At 36.5% G+C, this 15,008-nt stretch overlaps 2 protein-coding genes across 15 annotated transcripts in view; one reads left to right on the top strand and one right to left on the bottom strand.

The window, feature by feature from the left end:
- Positions 1 to 5,693, top strand: part of CORIN (corin, serine peptidase) — a 261,847-nt gene extending 256,154 nt beyond the window's left edge. For all 14 annotated transcript variants that reach the window (XR_013417836.1, XR_013417837.1, XR_013417835.1 and 11 more), the window contains 2 exons: positions 593 to 726; positions 5,021 to 5,693. Coding sequence is in view for 8 of the 14 variants with exons in the window: in XM_078003367.1 (XP_077859493.1) it covers positions 593 to 726; positions 5,021 to 5,203 (317 nt within the window). In the remaining 6 variants the exon portion in view is untranslated. The remainder of the gene's footprint in view (positions 1 to 592; positions 727 to 5,020) is intronic.
- Positions 5,694 to 7,327: 1,634 nt separating this feature from the next.
- Positions 7,328 to 15,008, bottom strand: part of ATP10D (ATPase phospholipid transporting 10D (putative)) — a 114,630-nt gene continuing 106,949 nt past the window's right edge. The window contains exons 22-23 of the mRNA XM_001101879.5: positions 13,523 to 13,710; positions 7,328 to 9,687 (exon numbers count right to left, since the gene is read on the bottom strand). Coding sequence (XP_001101879.4) covers positions 9,357 to 9,687; positions 13,523 to 13,710 — 519 coding nt within the window. The 3' untranslated portion in view covers positions 7,328 to 9,356. The remainder of the gene's footprint in view (positions 9,688 to 13,522; positions 13,711 to 15,008) is intronic.

Below are 15,008 nucleotides of genomic sequence, written 5' to 3'. Positions count from 1 at the left end.
ATTCTCTCTGTCAATACCAAGGGATGGCTTTGAGCTTTTCAACATCTCTCTGTCATATCCTCTAGGATTAGAGGTTCTTACCTCAAGTAATGGCTGCTGGGGCACATACTGAGACACATTCTTTTCATCAAGAATAGGACAACCCTTCTCTGTTAGAATGAACAGGTTTTCTCTATTTTAGCAGAGCAGGACTATCATGCTGAGTTGACGCTGAACTGGCAGCCTCCTATCTGGCAGCCAGCAGAGCTCTGGCTTGATTGTTTCATTTTCTTTGTAGTAGCTATTGTTTTTGTTATAGCATATGATAAGGATGAACCAACTTACTTAACCAGTCTGGGCCTTGATTTCCCCGTTAATAAAATAAAGGAGTTTCACTGGATAATTGCTATGAACACTTCTAACTAGAAAATTCTGGTTCCAAACCAGCCGTGTCTTTAAAATGACATTTCAAGTAAAGAATATGCCTCTCTTGGTATAAAAATACTTATATTATATTTGCATTTCATATTTGGCTAGCCTCACTAGCCTCACTTTTGAGTCATTTTACCATCATATGTATATTCTTCTTCTTATTATTTTTTTTCAAATTCAGTGCCTTTTAAGCTGCAAGAGGGAGAAGTCCGCATTATTTCTCTGGAACAGTGTCAGTCCTACTTTGACATGAAGACCATCACCACTCGGATGATATGTGCTGGCTATGAGTCTGGCACAGTTGATTCATGCATGGTAAGTTGCTTTCTGGTTACCAAGGAGATTCATTTCAACAGTAACTTCAGTGGATTCCCATAAACTCATTATTACTCACATACAGCCCTTTGGAAATATTTTTTGAAAATTGTTGCCAAATGTTTAATTATTTACAGCACATTTTCCTGCAGCTGGTACACAATTCTCCTAATTACACCCATCCTCTTTATTCAGGGTGCCTTCTACTGTCTCATCTACTGTATGGGGAACATCACCCTTGGTCAGCGACAGGAGAAAAACAATTTTTCCTGTTCATCTCATTCAACCATTTTAGTGGTTAGGATAAACGAGGTTCTAAGAGGAGCTAGTAGTAACCATGGCTTCCACCTGGCTGCCCCAGGAAGCAGGGCAGGCATGAAAGGACATTGTCAGTCATTGGAGTGATGGCATTAAGACACACATCAACACCCCAACTTCCAGGGTGTGAGACAGGACTAACTCTGTCTCAGGGGTCATCACACTGGTGTTGTCTGGGCCCTCACTTGATTGTCAGCATGTCCTCAAATGTCACTGAACTCAACCTTTAGATACTCAGGGTTCATGGCCATGAGAGTTTGTAGAACATATTAACGTAACAGTGTAGAGGTGCCTTTTTATTTTTACTTAATAAACACTCATCGAACATTATACTGGACTGGCTCCTAGGAAAGGAGGGAAAAGTGCAAGTGGTCAAATAAGCTTGTAACAAAAACTGAGGAAGACAGTTATTATACTATGCTGCTGTGAAGCACCTTTGTTATTTTACTGCTTTGGAGTAATTTGCCCACTACAGTTTAGTAATGAAGAAAAGATACAACAGTGCTCTTAAGTACTAACTCAATGTAAATACATTATATTTTTGATGATCCATTTTAGAATGGAAAAATCAGGGTATTGAAAATGGCCCTGTGGTGATTGCTTAGACAGTTGTCATGGGAAAGAGGGAGCAGACAGCTCCCTTGGCGTTTCGCTGAGACCACCTTCCTTCCTGCCTCATGGCCTCACGTCATCCTGCTGAGGTGGGTGGTGGTAAAGGAATCCCTCCCTTCTCTACAGGAGGACTGGGTTTGATTTCCCAGGCCCAATAAAAGTGTTGTAGGAGGCAGCATGATGTGGGTGTGGGGCACAGGATTTGAAGCCTGAAAGGTCTGGGTTGGAGCTCATCTCTGCCATTAAGACCAGTATAACCTGATGAAGTTATCTAACCTCTCTGGATAGCTTTCTCATAAGTAAAGTGGGACTAATTCTGTCCATGAAGATTAACTAAGTTAATGTATTTAGAAGCCTGTATCTTTCACATATCTATATATGATATCTGGCACATACTTAGACATTCAATGAATAGTAATTACACCAATATTAAAATCTATCAGTTTAGTGCTTATTATGTTTCGGGCTCTCTGCAAAACGCTTTCTAATAACTCATTTAAATATCATAATCAACCCATATGGTGGTGTGTTTATTTTCCCTAAACAGATCAAGAATACAGGAGGTTAAGTAATTTTCCCCAAATCAGCCAGCATGAAGGTGGTAGATTGAGGATATGAAATCGGGCAGTCTGGCAGCAATGATTAATATAAATACATTTCTACCTCTCTCCAATGTCATCTGGAGGTTTATAAAAAACTAGCACCTCTTGGCACATGTTCAAGATCATCTCTTGGCAATTGCTAAAGGAGGGGAAGGGAGATGATTCCTTGACAGAGAGCTGAAGGCCCACAGACACAGGCACGGGCATGTTCTTATCATGATGCCTAATAGGAACCAGGTCTTGCCAACTTCTTTAGTAGTGGGATTTCAGTGGTGTGGGTGTACTAAATGCATACCAGATATTCTCTAACACAGCTTCAGGTAGAAAACAAAACAAACAAAACCTACTTTTTACTATATCAGAAGCAAATGTTTCTACTTAAACGTCTATTATATGACATATATTATTTTCCTTAATCGTATCAACAGGACATAATGAAGTGTGAGTTTGTCTGTGACAATCTATAAGCCAATACTGAAGCCAAATATGTTGGTTTCAAGCCCAATATTACAAAGAGGACCAAAAGAACAAACCAGATCTGTTGTGCCTTTAGCTGTAGTCTCACTTTCATTTTTAATTGCTTGCTTTTCACCTTTTGTTTTGCATTTAATGGAGTGCCTACCTGACTCACTAAGCCTAAATCAAAACCTACATCTCAGGAAGGCATTTTTTATTCCTCTCCACCTGGATGTCATCACTCATTCCTTTGAACTCCTCTTTCTAGCCTTTAGATTTTGCTTTCATGTGAAGTTATTCTTGTTACCCAAGCTGACTTTAGGCTGCTCTGGGACAAAAATAATGCTTGTTTGTTTGTTTATACACTAGCACAGAACTTTTCAAAGAGTAGATGCTAAATAATTATTTTATTAAATGTCTGATCTGGAAGTGAAAATGTGCTGACATTGTAAACACGTTCCATTTTAATCACCCTCTGACATCATAGTTCCACTTCAATAGGCGAGCATCTTATTTATTTTATATAAGGAGAGATCAAGAATGAAATACCTTATGTGTATGAAATATGTGAAAACAAATTTGTGAAAACAGTTTGTGAAACGTTTCCAGGAAATTTTTCTTTTTTGTCTAAGCGTTATATACATGTAACAAATAAATTTTGCTTTAAAAAATTCAATTCGGCTCTTAGGCAGAAAAAGTTATTCAGCTCTTTGCAAGTTCTATGCTTATGATTTTGGCTTAGGGTATTGGAAAGTTACAAATTCAAAGATCATCACTTACACAAAAGTGTACAGCACAATCAAAATTTTAATCTTTTTCTTCTTCTTCTTCTTTTTTTTTTTTTTAAGATAGAGTTTCACTCTGTCTCCCAGGTTGGAGTGCAGTGGTGTGATCTCAGCTTATTGCAACCTCCACCTCCTGGGTTCAAGCTATTCTCCTGCCTCAGCCTCTGGAGTAGCTGGGATTACAGGTTTCCACCACCAAACCTGGCTAATTTTTGTATTTTGAGTAGAGACAGGGTTTCACCATGTTGACCAGGTTGGTCTCGAACTCCTGACCTCAAGTCATCTCCCCGCCTCAGCCTCCCAAAGTGCTACGATTACAGGCTTGAGCCAGCGTGCCAGGCCCAATTTCTCTTTCATAGCAATAATATTCACGAATGTTCCTAAGAAGCAGGGTGGCCTAGTAATTATAGAGTTGGAGTCTTGTTACCAGGCTGCTTGGATTCAAATCCAGCCTCTGTCAATGAACAAGTTATTTAACTTGTGCTTCAGTTTCAACATCTCCAAAACAGATATAATAAATAATATAAACTCTTAGGTATTTTGTAAAGATTAAATGAGCTAATATGTGGAAAATGTTTAGAAGAAGATTGAGAAACATTAGTCCTATGTTCTTCAACAATACCAAGTAGGAAGACCATAGATATGCTTCTAATTTTGAAAGTCTGTAGATCAAGGAGTATTTGTAACCTTCCAAAATGAATTCACATATTTCCTTTTTTTTTTTCCCATGGTATCAGCTCTTCTTTTTCGAGGCAGTGCAGAATATATCTTTGTTTTCAGATGTAGCAAATATTGCTATTTCTAATGCCATAGCATTTTATTGTTAACTATATTTGGGGGAAAAACTGAATATAATTCATCTGGAATCCTTAAATATCATGAATGAAAATCCCTATATATATGAAATAAAATACAGGCTATTAATGAAATATTCATTATAAATAATTTTAAGTGGTCCTATTTTGTATTCAACTATGCCAAATTTAAAAGTCTTAAGAACTATTAAGAAGTGTAGTAAGGGACCCCAAATTGTGTTATACTTAATGTATTCATTCACAAAGCCAGATTCTTGAAAATAGATATTTTAGAATATGTTTGTAGTATTGTGTGTGGGGGGGATTTTATTCCATTTTGGGTAGTTTCCACAGTCATAAGTTCAGCTGAAATTAGAATGAGGTCAATTTTGAGGTAATTAGTTCTGATACTTTTTAAAAGCTTTATGATATATTTTTGTAAGTGCAGAAAATGCCTGAAAGAGGTCTTCTAATTTTCTGGGGGAAAAAATACAATTTCTTCCCAAGCCACTCTACCTTTTTAATGATCAGAGTTTAAGATGTTTATTTGAAAGTTCTATTTTTACAGCAGAAAGCACAATTCCTTCACAGGCTGACAAGGTCAGCTTTGTTGAAACTTTCCAAGTTGGTTAATCTGGGTTTAGCTTTATTGTATCCTCAGGATAGCATGGACACACATTACGGCCCTGAAATGCCAGTTACTAACTCCCATTGCTACTCATTGCAGGGCGACAGCGGTGGGCCTCTTGTTTGTGAGAAGCCTGGAGGACAGTGGACATTATTTGGATTAACTTCATGGGGCTCCGTCTGCTTTTCCAAAGTCCTGGGGCCTGGCGTTTATAGTAATGTGTCATATTTCGTCGAATGGATTAAAAGACAGATTTACATCCAGACTTTTCTCCTAAACTAATTATAAGGATGATCAGAGACTTTTGCCAGCTACACTAAAAGAAAATGACCTTCTTGACTGTGAAGAGCTTCCTGCAGAGAGCTGTACAGAAGCACTTTTCACGGGCAGAAATGCTCAACCGTGCACTGCAAATTTGCATGTTTGTTTTGGACTAATTTTATTCAACTTATTTTTTCACCTTCATTTTTCTCTTATTTCAAGTTCAATGAAAGACTTTACAAAAGCAAAGCCAAGCAGACTTTGTTCTTTTGCCAGGCCTAAGCATGACTGCAGCACAAAATTATCAACTCTGGAGAGATTGAAAATCATGCAGGTGCTACAGTAACAGGTTATGGAATGTTCTCTTTTATCCTATCACAAAAAAAGACATAGAGATTTAGGCTGACTATCTCTGCTAGTTTTTGTTTCTCAAGCTCAGTGCATAGTGGTAAATTTCAGTGTTAACATTGGAGACTTGCTTTTGATTTATTAAAAGCCAAGATAATTTACACATTTGAAGTATTTACTATTACCCTTCTAATGTTTGCATCATTCTGAGAACTGATGAAAGACAGCAATAAAAGACCAGTATCATCCATTTAGGTAGCAAGACATATTGAATGCAGAGTTATTTAGATATCAATATTAACACTTGACTTTATAGGACCCCATTCTGGATGTATATCAAGATTCGAAGTCTCTATAGAACTTTCCTCATAGCTGGGTTTGTTCAGGATATATCAGTTGGCTGATTGAGATTGCAACAACTAGATCAATATTTATGGACAATATTTTGTTTTACTTATGTGGCAAAGAACTGGATATTAAACTTTGCAAAGGAGAATTTAGACAAGAGATGCAATTTTTTAAAAAGAAAATTAATTTGCATCCCTCACTTAATTAAATTTACTTTTCAGTTTTCTTGTGTTCATCCATACCAACAAAGTCATAAAAAGCATATTTTAGAGCACAGAAAAACTTTGCATGCAGTAAAACATTTTGTAACTTTCCTCAAAAGATGTTTAATGTCTGGTTTCTTCTTGGTAATTAAAATTTTAGAAATGACTTTTAGCTCTAGGCCACTTTACACAACTCAATTTCTGAAGCAATTAGTGGTAAAAAGTATTTTTCCCCACTAAAAAGCTTTAAAACACAAATCTTCGTATATACTTAATTTAATTAGGCATCCATTTTGCCTTTTAAACAACTAGGATTCCCTACTAACCTCCACCAGCAACCTGGACTGCCTCAGCATTCCAAATAGATACTACGTGCAATTTTATACATGTCTTTTTGTATCTTTTCTAGCGTAAACATATTTGAAATTCAAAAAGTTGTTTTAGCAATTTCTATATTATTCATTTCCTGTCCTGCAGTTTGTATAAACCTAAGGAGAGTGTGAAATCTAGCAACTGAATTGTGGTCACAATTTTGTGAAAGTTCAAGAACATTTGTCAGTTTTGTTATAGTTGTAGGTACATATTTAATGTATCAACTTTTAGCCTTGCTCAACTTAGGCTCAGTGAAATACACATATTATACTTATTTTAAATAATTCTTAATACAAATAAAATGGTCTAATCACCTTTTTTTTATGGATATGGGTGGCAAGTTCTAAGAAATTGTTTCTGTCTCTCTAACAGCATGCTGGCAGCCTGTTTACCAATCACAGTTCACCTCCCTTATATCTCACTCTCACAGGTTCATGCTCTTTCATTTTAGAGGATCAGTGGCTCCTTGACTGGTCTGAAATTAGAGGTTGCTAATAGTCTCACAGTACCCATTGAGTGTCCAGTGGGAACTTTAGTCCTGGTAAGGGCACACAGATCTTTAATGTCTAGAGTACATTTTGGGAACCCAATACAATTATTTTATAAGTCTTTTGTATAAGATTATATCCCAAAATGTATACTATTAATCAATTTTCTTATCTACTGACAGCAATGATATGATACTTGGCCCCCCCCAAATTTGGTGAAGTACACTGGACACCAGATCGCATCAGCTTGGGTAACTTTATGTAAAAGAGTTATTGACTTGTAAACGTGACCCTTTAAAAGCTTCATACAGATCCCAGCCTCTTTAGGTTAAGGTCTAAATGTGTTTTAGAATTCAAAATTTTCCAAATTTTAAAAGGAAATACAGTTTAGCACTCAGTAGTGAAATAATATATTTGTAGCAAAGTATATGAATGATTACATTAAGTACATAAATAGCTTTACATTTGTTCAGGGCATAGAATTTAGGCCTAATTTATAAAAATATTTCAGTTTTCAGAGGTTTGGAGGTTTTGGAATTGTGGATACAAGATTGTGACCCTATCACATTAGCACTCAGTATTTTCCTCTATTCATATGTACAGATAATTCAATTCTGAAAATTGATCTTTTTCCTTAGTGTTTTTGGCTCATTCTTTGTCCTTAGATGCTAACCTTTTTATTTACAAGTGAACATACCTCTAAATTATTGTTTATCAGGAGACGACGATCTCAGGGAATGAATGCCAGCTGCTGCGAGGATAATAAATGATATGACATCAGTGATTTTCCATATAAGGCAAAAGCAATATTCTGGTAAAAGGCATGCTTTGTGACTTTCCTTCTAAGTTCTGGTACTAATTACAGTTGGATTTGGCAAATGTTTATAAGAGTGATGATGATTTTTCAGTATACATTATTTATGAAATAGTTTATTTATAAAAACAGTCATAAGAAAGCAGAAAGCAACTTCCATTAACTATGTGAGATTTTGAAAGTTCTAGAAATCAGCTTATGTAAAAGACTATTTGCAAGAAAAACAGAAGGCTACAAAAATGTTAGACCAAAATAGTAGGCAGAAGGTAGAAAACTAAACCCTGAGAATAACAGTCATTAAGAAGACCTTGATGTAGACGTTGCATATGAGCATGGAGATTCAGGAAGGAAATTCTGGATGATTGGTGGCTGACAACTTTCAAATATAATAAATAGAGAAAGGATTTCAAAAGAACTTCAACAGGAATATATGATTTTATAGTAGCACCTGGCCTTACTTAGCATAAAGTAGTTTGTTTGTTACAACTAAAGCCAGCATACATGATTTGCAATAGCAGTAAACTTGCTATAGACATTCCTGTCCTCAAATGTATTTTAAAACCAAATTTTTCTAAGAACCTCATAGAAACCTCCAGAGAACAACCTGTATTAGTTTCAGTTTATATCTCATATTTTAGAGGCTCCAAAACCTGAAAAGTCTCAGGGTATTGTAAAAACTATGAACCTTCAAGTGGCCTCTGGAAGGTTGTTTTGAAATTGATTGTATCACTTCAATCAGGCTATTGTCAGTTTTAAAATACAGGAAATTGCCCAATGGGCTGTTTGTCTGCCTGATCTATGGCTTCAGTTTCCTAACTGACAACATCTATACAGAATCAGATCTCATAAAAGGTCTTCTCTTGATTGGAACCTGAGAGAGGAATGCATTCCTGGTCCCTGATGAAACCCTAGAATCCCTCTTTCCCCTTTCCAATGAAGGCTCCACCTCAGGAAAACACTGAAATGAGCAGAGAGATATGCCTGCATCTTCAGTCAGAAGACCTAAAGCATCTTCCCACAGAAAATAAAAAGCTATTCATAGACACTAATTGTATTTTAAGCAGTATAATTATACCCTATTTTAGGTACCTTGTTGTTTAAAAGGCTCTTGGGATTTTTACCTGTAAATTAACCATCTACGTGTTTTCCGTATTTCCTCTGAGTCCTAACCAATTCATTAAAAACTACTTTTTTCTTAATAAAAAAATTCAGATTGGAGCCTGACCATTTAAAGCATTTCTCTAGAATATAAGATCTCCTAGTAAAATAAATATATCTCAAATGACTCCCCTTGAAAATATTTGAATTTCTAAGAGAATGAAAATGCTTTTACAAAATCCAAAAAGTTTTACAAAAGCATTGGGTTCTGAATTAAATATTTCACTTCCTTAAACTCTGTCTAGGTCAAACTCTAGCCCTCTATTACAAATGTATATACAAACATACAATAATGGTCATCATGTCAGCTCTTCCAAGCCTAGTAAAATGCTCATGTCCCTTATGGAAAAACTAGTCATTCTTGCTTGGAGAGATATCTCTTCAAAATCCCTCTTCCAACCTTGAAAGAATACTTGCAACTCCAGGGAGGGTGTCTAGCTTTCTTAATCTTTGCAGGGTCTAGCCATCTCAAAGGCCTTAGTTTCAGAGTAGCCTTGATCTAAAGCAGTTTCACACAGAGATAAGTTTCCTTGCTCAATAGCACAGGAAGTTGCTGACTTCATTGCAAATACAGTAGAAGGGCCAGGCTTGGGTCTTCTTCCTGACTTGTCAGCTGATTGGTTAGCATAGTTTGATGTCACTTGATTCATCTTTCCAGCCCCTCTCCACTTCTTGAGAGCTTCAGTCCTCTCCTCTGGAGTTAGTCTGTCAAAGTGCTTAGCTCTCAGAATTGGAGATGGAAACAGGGATCCCTGAAGAACTCTGTATACAAACCTAGGTGACAAGAAACATCATTAGAATTAAATTCACCTCAAATGCATTATGGAAAACCCCCTGAATACTAACCAATTAAAAAAGTAAAAGGGTCTGGTGGCCACTTGGCTCCTGAAATAAAGGGGGAGGGTAACTGAACTCTAATATAAAATGGAGATAAAACAATATTAAATAAATTAATATTTGTAAAGCACTTAGAAAACAGTAATTGTCATGTAAGTGTTTATTAAAAAACAAAAATAAATAACATCTATAAAAGTAGAGATATAAATAGTTTCTACATAGGCTTAATGTTAGGTTAAATGAGACAATACATACAAAGCAGGCAGAGTGTTGACACACAGTAAGTGTTAAAAATGCTATTTGTATCAGTTTCCTATGGCTATTGTAACAAAGTACCACAAACGTGTCTCTTCCTAGACTAAACTGGCAGTGTTTCTTCTGGTATAATGTTCTCAAAAGTCTTGTGACTCTCCTATGTATGTCACTGGGATTTATGCCACTAGATAAGAGGTACCACCACAGATCTTTCCTGTATAACCTCATTTCTTTTTCTGGTTACTACTACAATGGTTGAGGAGATCTAGGAATCACATAACTAATCTCTTCAGCACTAGCAGAAAGGTTGTCCAGCTATGCTCTCAAACTTCTCTCCAGAGCATACTCCTAACAGTCAATCTCCTAACTTTAGCAACTTTTGCAATCTGGATAGCCTGAGAATTTCCTAAACCAAGTTCCTTGTGGCTTAGCAGTTTTCCCTTCAGTATCTTTCCTCTCACATTGTACTATAAGCAGTAAATCAGGACACACCTTCAATACTTTGCTTAGAAACCTCCTCAGTCAAATATCCAACTTCACTGCTTACAAATTCTGCTTTCTATATTACTGTAGAACACAAGTTAGCTAATTTTCCTGCCAGTATTTGAAAGATCCACTTCCCTCAAATTCCCAAAGCATGTTCCTCATTTTCTTCTGAGTCCTCATCAGTGTACTTGAAAATTCATATTTCTAGCAACTTTCTGTGTATGATGAGATATGTATTCTCTACATCTGATGATACAGGCTTTCTCTGACTTCTTCATTTTCTTCTGAAACCTCACCAGCAGTAACTTAATTTTTCAGTAATGCAGGATTGTTTTCATATTATAAAAGCAATTAATGTAATTTACTACACTAACAGTATAAAAAAAGAAAATCTTATCTCAATTAATACAAACATTTATATTTTTTTAAATGTGAAAATAAGGAATAGAATGGAACTTCTTTAATCTGGTTAATGATATAGTCATAAAATTCTATATAAAACATCATAATTAATAGGGAAATATGGAAACCTTTCCTTCTGGGATCAGAAACAAGACAAGTTTCCCCAGCCAGGTCAATAAGAAAAATCAAGTGCTTACATATTGGAAAGAAAGAAACACAATGGTCATTATTTGCTAATGGCATTACTGTATATGTAGAAAATCTAAAATAAAATATTGGAACTAATAAGTAAATGTAGCTATCAAGATCACTGATTGCAACTTTAATGTCCATATTTCTACCAAGAGCCTGGGTAAGGAAGTCTAACAGGATTTTTCTATTATGTGCCTCAAAATTCTCCCCACCTCTGCCCATTATCCAATTTCAAAGCCACTTCCATAGTTTTCTGCATTTGTTATAGCAGAAACCTATTCTGGGTACCCAAATCTGTATTAGTTTCCTATGACTGCTATACCACATTATTACAAACTTGGTAGCTTAGAATTACAAAAATCATTCTCTCAATGTTTTCAAGGCAAAAAATATGAAATTAGCTTCACTGGGCCAAAATCAAGGTATTGGAAAGGGCGTGCTCCCTCTGGACCCTCTAGAAGAGCATCTATTCCTTGCCTCCTCCAGCTTCTGGTGGCTGATGGCATTTCTTGGTTTGTGGCTAAGGAATCCATGATCCCATAGGCATAGTGCCTTCTCCTCTTCTGTGTCAAATCTCCCTCTGCCTCTTTTCTTATAAGGACACTTGTGGTTACATTTAGGATCCACCTGGATAATTCAGAGTAATCTCTTTGTCTCAAGATCCATAATGTAATCATTTATGCAAAGTTCTTTTCTTGCCACATAAGATTAAATTTACAGGTTACAGAGATTAGGACATGGAAATCTTTTAGGGAGTCATTTTTTAAGTATACCACAAAAATACTAGAACTATACTGTTAAAGGCCCAGAATTTTTAAAGCCAAAACCTTAAAGTAATTGTTTTTTCAGAAATTCTATAAGTTCATCTTGTCAGTTTTTAATCTGGAAGCTGGCAATAGCAATGAGCACTACAGAAGTATCTTAGTTTCACAGTGATATTGTTATATATAAGTACCACTGAGTAACTCAGATGGGTTTTCTTATGCATTTCTAGAAGAGACATTCATCAGCAACAAAGGATTGTGTCCGTTGTGCCGTATGATACAGTTACAGATTAGAGCGGGCAAACTCTTTCTGTAAAGGGTTGGATAGTAATATTTTAGGCATTGCAAGCCAGACAAATTTTGTTGGAACTATTCAGTTCTGCTGTTGTATTGCAAAAGAAGCCATAGATCATATGTAAATGAGTATGGTTTTATTTACAAAATCAGACAGTAGGCCAAATTTGGCCTCTTTGCCACAGTTTGTTGACGCTGTTATAGAATAACATGAACTCACCACTATGACTCTCATTTATGTTTAAAAAGGGAGAACAACTATTTGTTGTAATCTTTTCAGCTAAACAGATGTTGTGAAACTGCAGAGACAATGAGTTCTGAGTTCCAAGAATCTATCTCTATATTAAAAACCCATGTATTCTTCTTAGTCATTTCCATCCCATACAATATTATAAATCAGATTAAACTAGAATTGGGGGAATAACTGAACTCAGATAAGGGAGGAAAGTTGAAAAGTGTTCAGTGTTTACAGACTGTAGTAGAGATTGCTACTTGTCCCTCAATACCCATTCTCCCTTTCTTCCTTTTAGAAACTCCAAGATTTTAGCCACTTAGTTACAATGTACATATGTAGGTTCATGCCACTACAAGAAAAACAAACAAACAAACAAACAAAAATACAAAAACAAAGCTGCTTGCCCTCTACTTTCCCATTCCTGTATACAGGGGCAAGCAGGGTTGGGGATCAGCTGAGGAGTCATCTTCAGTCATGCAGATGAGGGCTGCTATTGTTGGAATTCCCTCCAAAACTCATGTTGAAATTTAGCGGCTGTTTTTACAATATTAAGAGATAGGACCTTTAAGAGGTGATAAGGCAGAGCCCTCATGAGTGAGATTAATGCCATTATAAAAGGGCGAGTTTGATCCCCTTTTGCCTCTTTGCCCTTCCACCATCTGAAGGTGCAGTGTTCAAGGTGCCATCTTGGAATCGGAATCATCAAATCTTCTGGTGGCCTGACGTTAGACTTTTCAGCCTCCAAAACTGTGAACCAATAAATTTCTGTTTATAAGTTACCTGTGGTATTCCACTGTGGCAGCACAAAATGGACCCAGACAAGGGGCTGACCATTGGGAGATAGCAAAGTAAAAAGATAGAGGAAAGGATCTAGGTCCTTAGATAATTCTGTGAAGCAAAGCTACCCTATCCCTGTAAACTGTCAACCAGATAAACTTTTTCATGAGAGATAAATCAATCTCTCGGTTTGCTTAAGCCACTTATGTTCTCTGATAAAACAGTTAAAACCAATATTTTAACTAGGACACAAATTGACTTTCTCACTACTAAACAGGATGGCCTGCCAACCATTCTTAGTAGTTACTTGAAGGATTCCTAGCCTATGATTCCATTTATTCTCTCAATGATAAAATAAATACCATACCTGGGCAGAAGAGCAATGCACGTTGTGAGGATACAAACTAAATAGAATACTGGATCCAGCATGTGCTCCTGCATAATCCAGTAGGGGTTGGATGGTGGGTTGCAAGTTACACACATGGCTCCAAAAACTATGGCAAATAAAAAATAAGACAAGATGCTACCAGTGATGACCAGCATGTGAATCCAAGTCTGTAAGACAAGACGAACAGAGGAAATGAATGCTCTCTCACTGATACGGTATTGCCACCTGGACAAATCTGCTCCATTAAAGAGACAACACATCTAAGCACTGGATGAATGGTGTAACAAACCTTAGCAAACAAAATATAAGATATCAGAGAGATGGGAGTATCTTTTGTGAATGAGTTACCTCACTGTTTGAATTCTGTAAAACTAACTCAAATGCCAAAAGGGAATTCTGTTGACTAGTTTATTCTATACTATCCATGCACCAAGAGGTGTCTGGATTTTCTCCTTAATTTTTTTCATATAGTTACTCATTGGTCTGTTTCCTTGTTAATGTAATACCTTAACCCAGTGAACCTCAAACTTAAGCCATTCAAATAGGTGTTAAACAGTACTGTTGCTCATGAATACTGTCATTCTGCTCCCTGAGTAAGCATTCAGATGGATGATATTTCCACACTCCCTTGAAATTAAGCATGGCCATATGTCTTGCTTTGACTAATAAAATGTGATTACAAGGGGTATGTAAAACTTTCAGGTTAGAAGCATGTAAGAGCTGGTCTGCAGTTTTCCATGCTGTCTCCTTCCTTCCATACTGACCAAGAAGTTCTCTCAGAGGACAGTTGCTTCTAGAGCTGTCTGGACTATCAGCCAACTTTATATGAGCAAGAAATAAATGTCTGCGTGTCATACCACAGCCTAGCTACTTTCATATTCATGTATATCTTGCAATATGATTTTTCTTAACATTGGCTCACTAATTAAGTAACTTTATCTAGAAAGAAAAGTACAATGAGATATCATCCCACAGACACTGGTTAGGATGTGGAGACAAGGGAACCCCTGTACATTGTTGATGGGAATGTAAATTAGTACAACCACTATGGAGAACAGTTTGGAGGTTCCTCAAAAAACTAAAAATTGAGCTACTGTGTGATCCAGCAATCCCACTGCTGGTTGTACACCCAAAAGAAAGGAAATCAGTATATCAAAGAGATATCTGCACTCCTATGTTTGCTGCAGCACTGTTTATAATAGCCAAGATTCGGAAGCAACCTAAGTGTTCATCAACAGATGAATGGATAAAGAAACTCTGGTATATCTTCATGATGGAGTACTATTCAGCCGTAAAAAAGCATGAGATTCTATCACTTACAACAACATGGATGGAACTAGAGGTCATTACGTTAAATGAAATAAGGCAGGCACAGAAAGACAAATACTGCATGTTCTCACTTATTTGTGGGATCTAAAAATCAAATCAATTGAACTCAGGGACATAGAGAGTAGAAGGATGGTTA

Source organism: Macaca mulatta, chromosome 5 (genome assembly GCF_049350105.2).
Source record: "Macaca mulatta isolate MMU2019108-1 chromosome 5, T2T-MMU8v2.0, whole genome shotgun sequence".
Taxonomy (NCBI): Eukaryota; Metazoa; Chordata; class Mammalia; order Primates; family Cercopithecidae; genus Macaca; species Macaca mulatta.
This window is presented reverse-complemented; position numbering and strand designations above follow the sequence as displayed.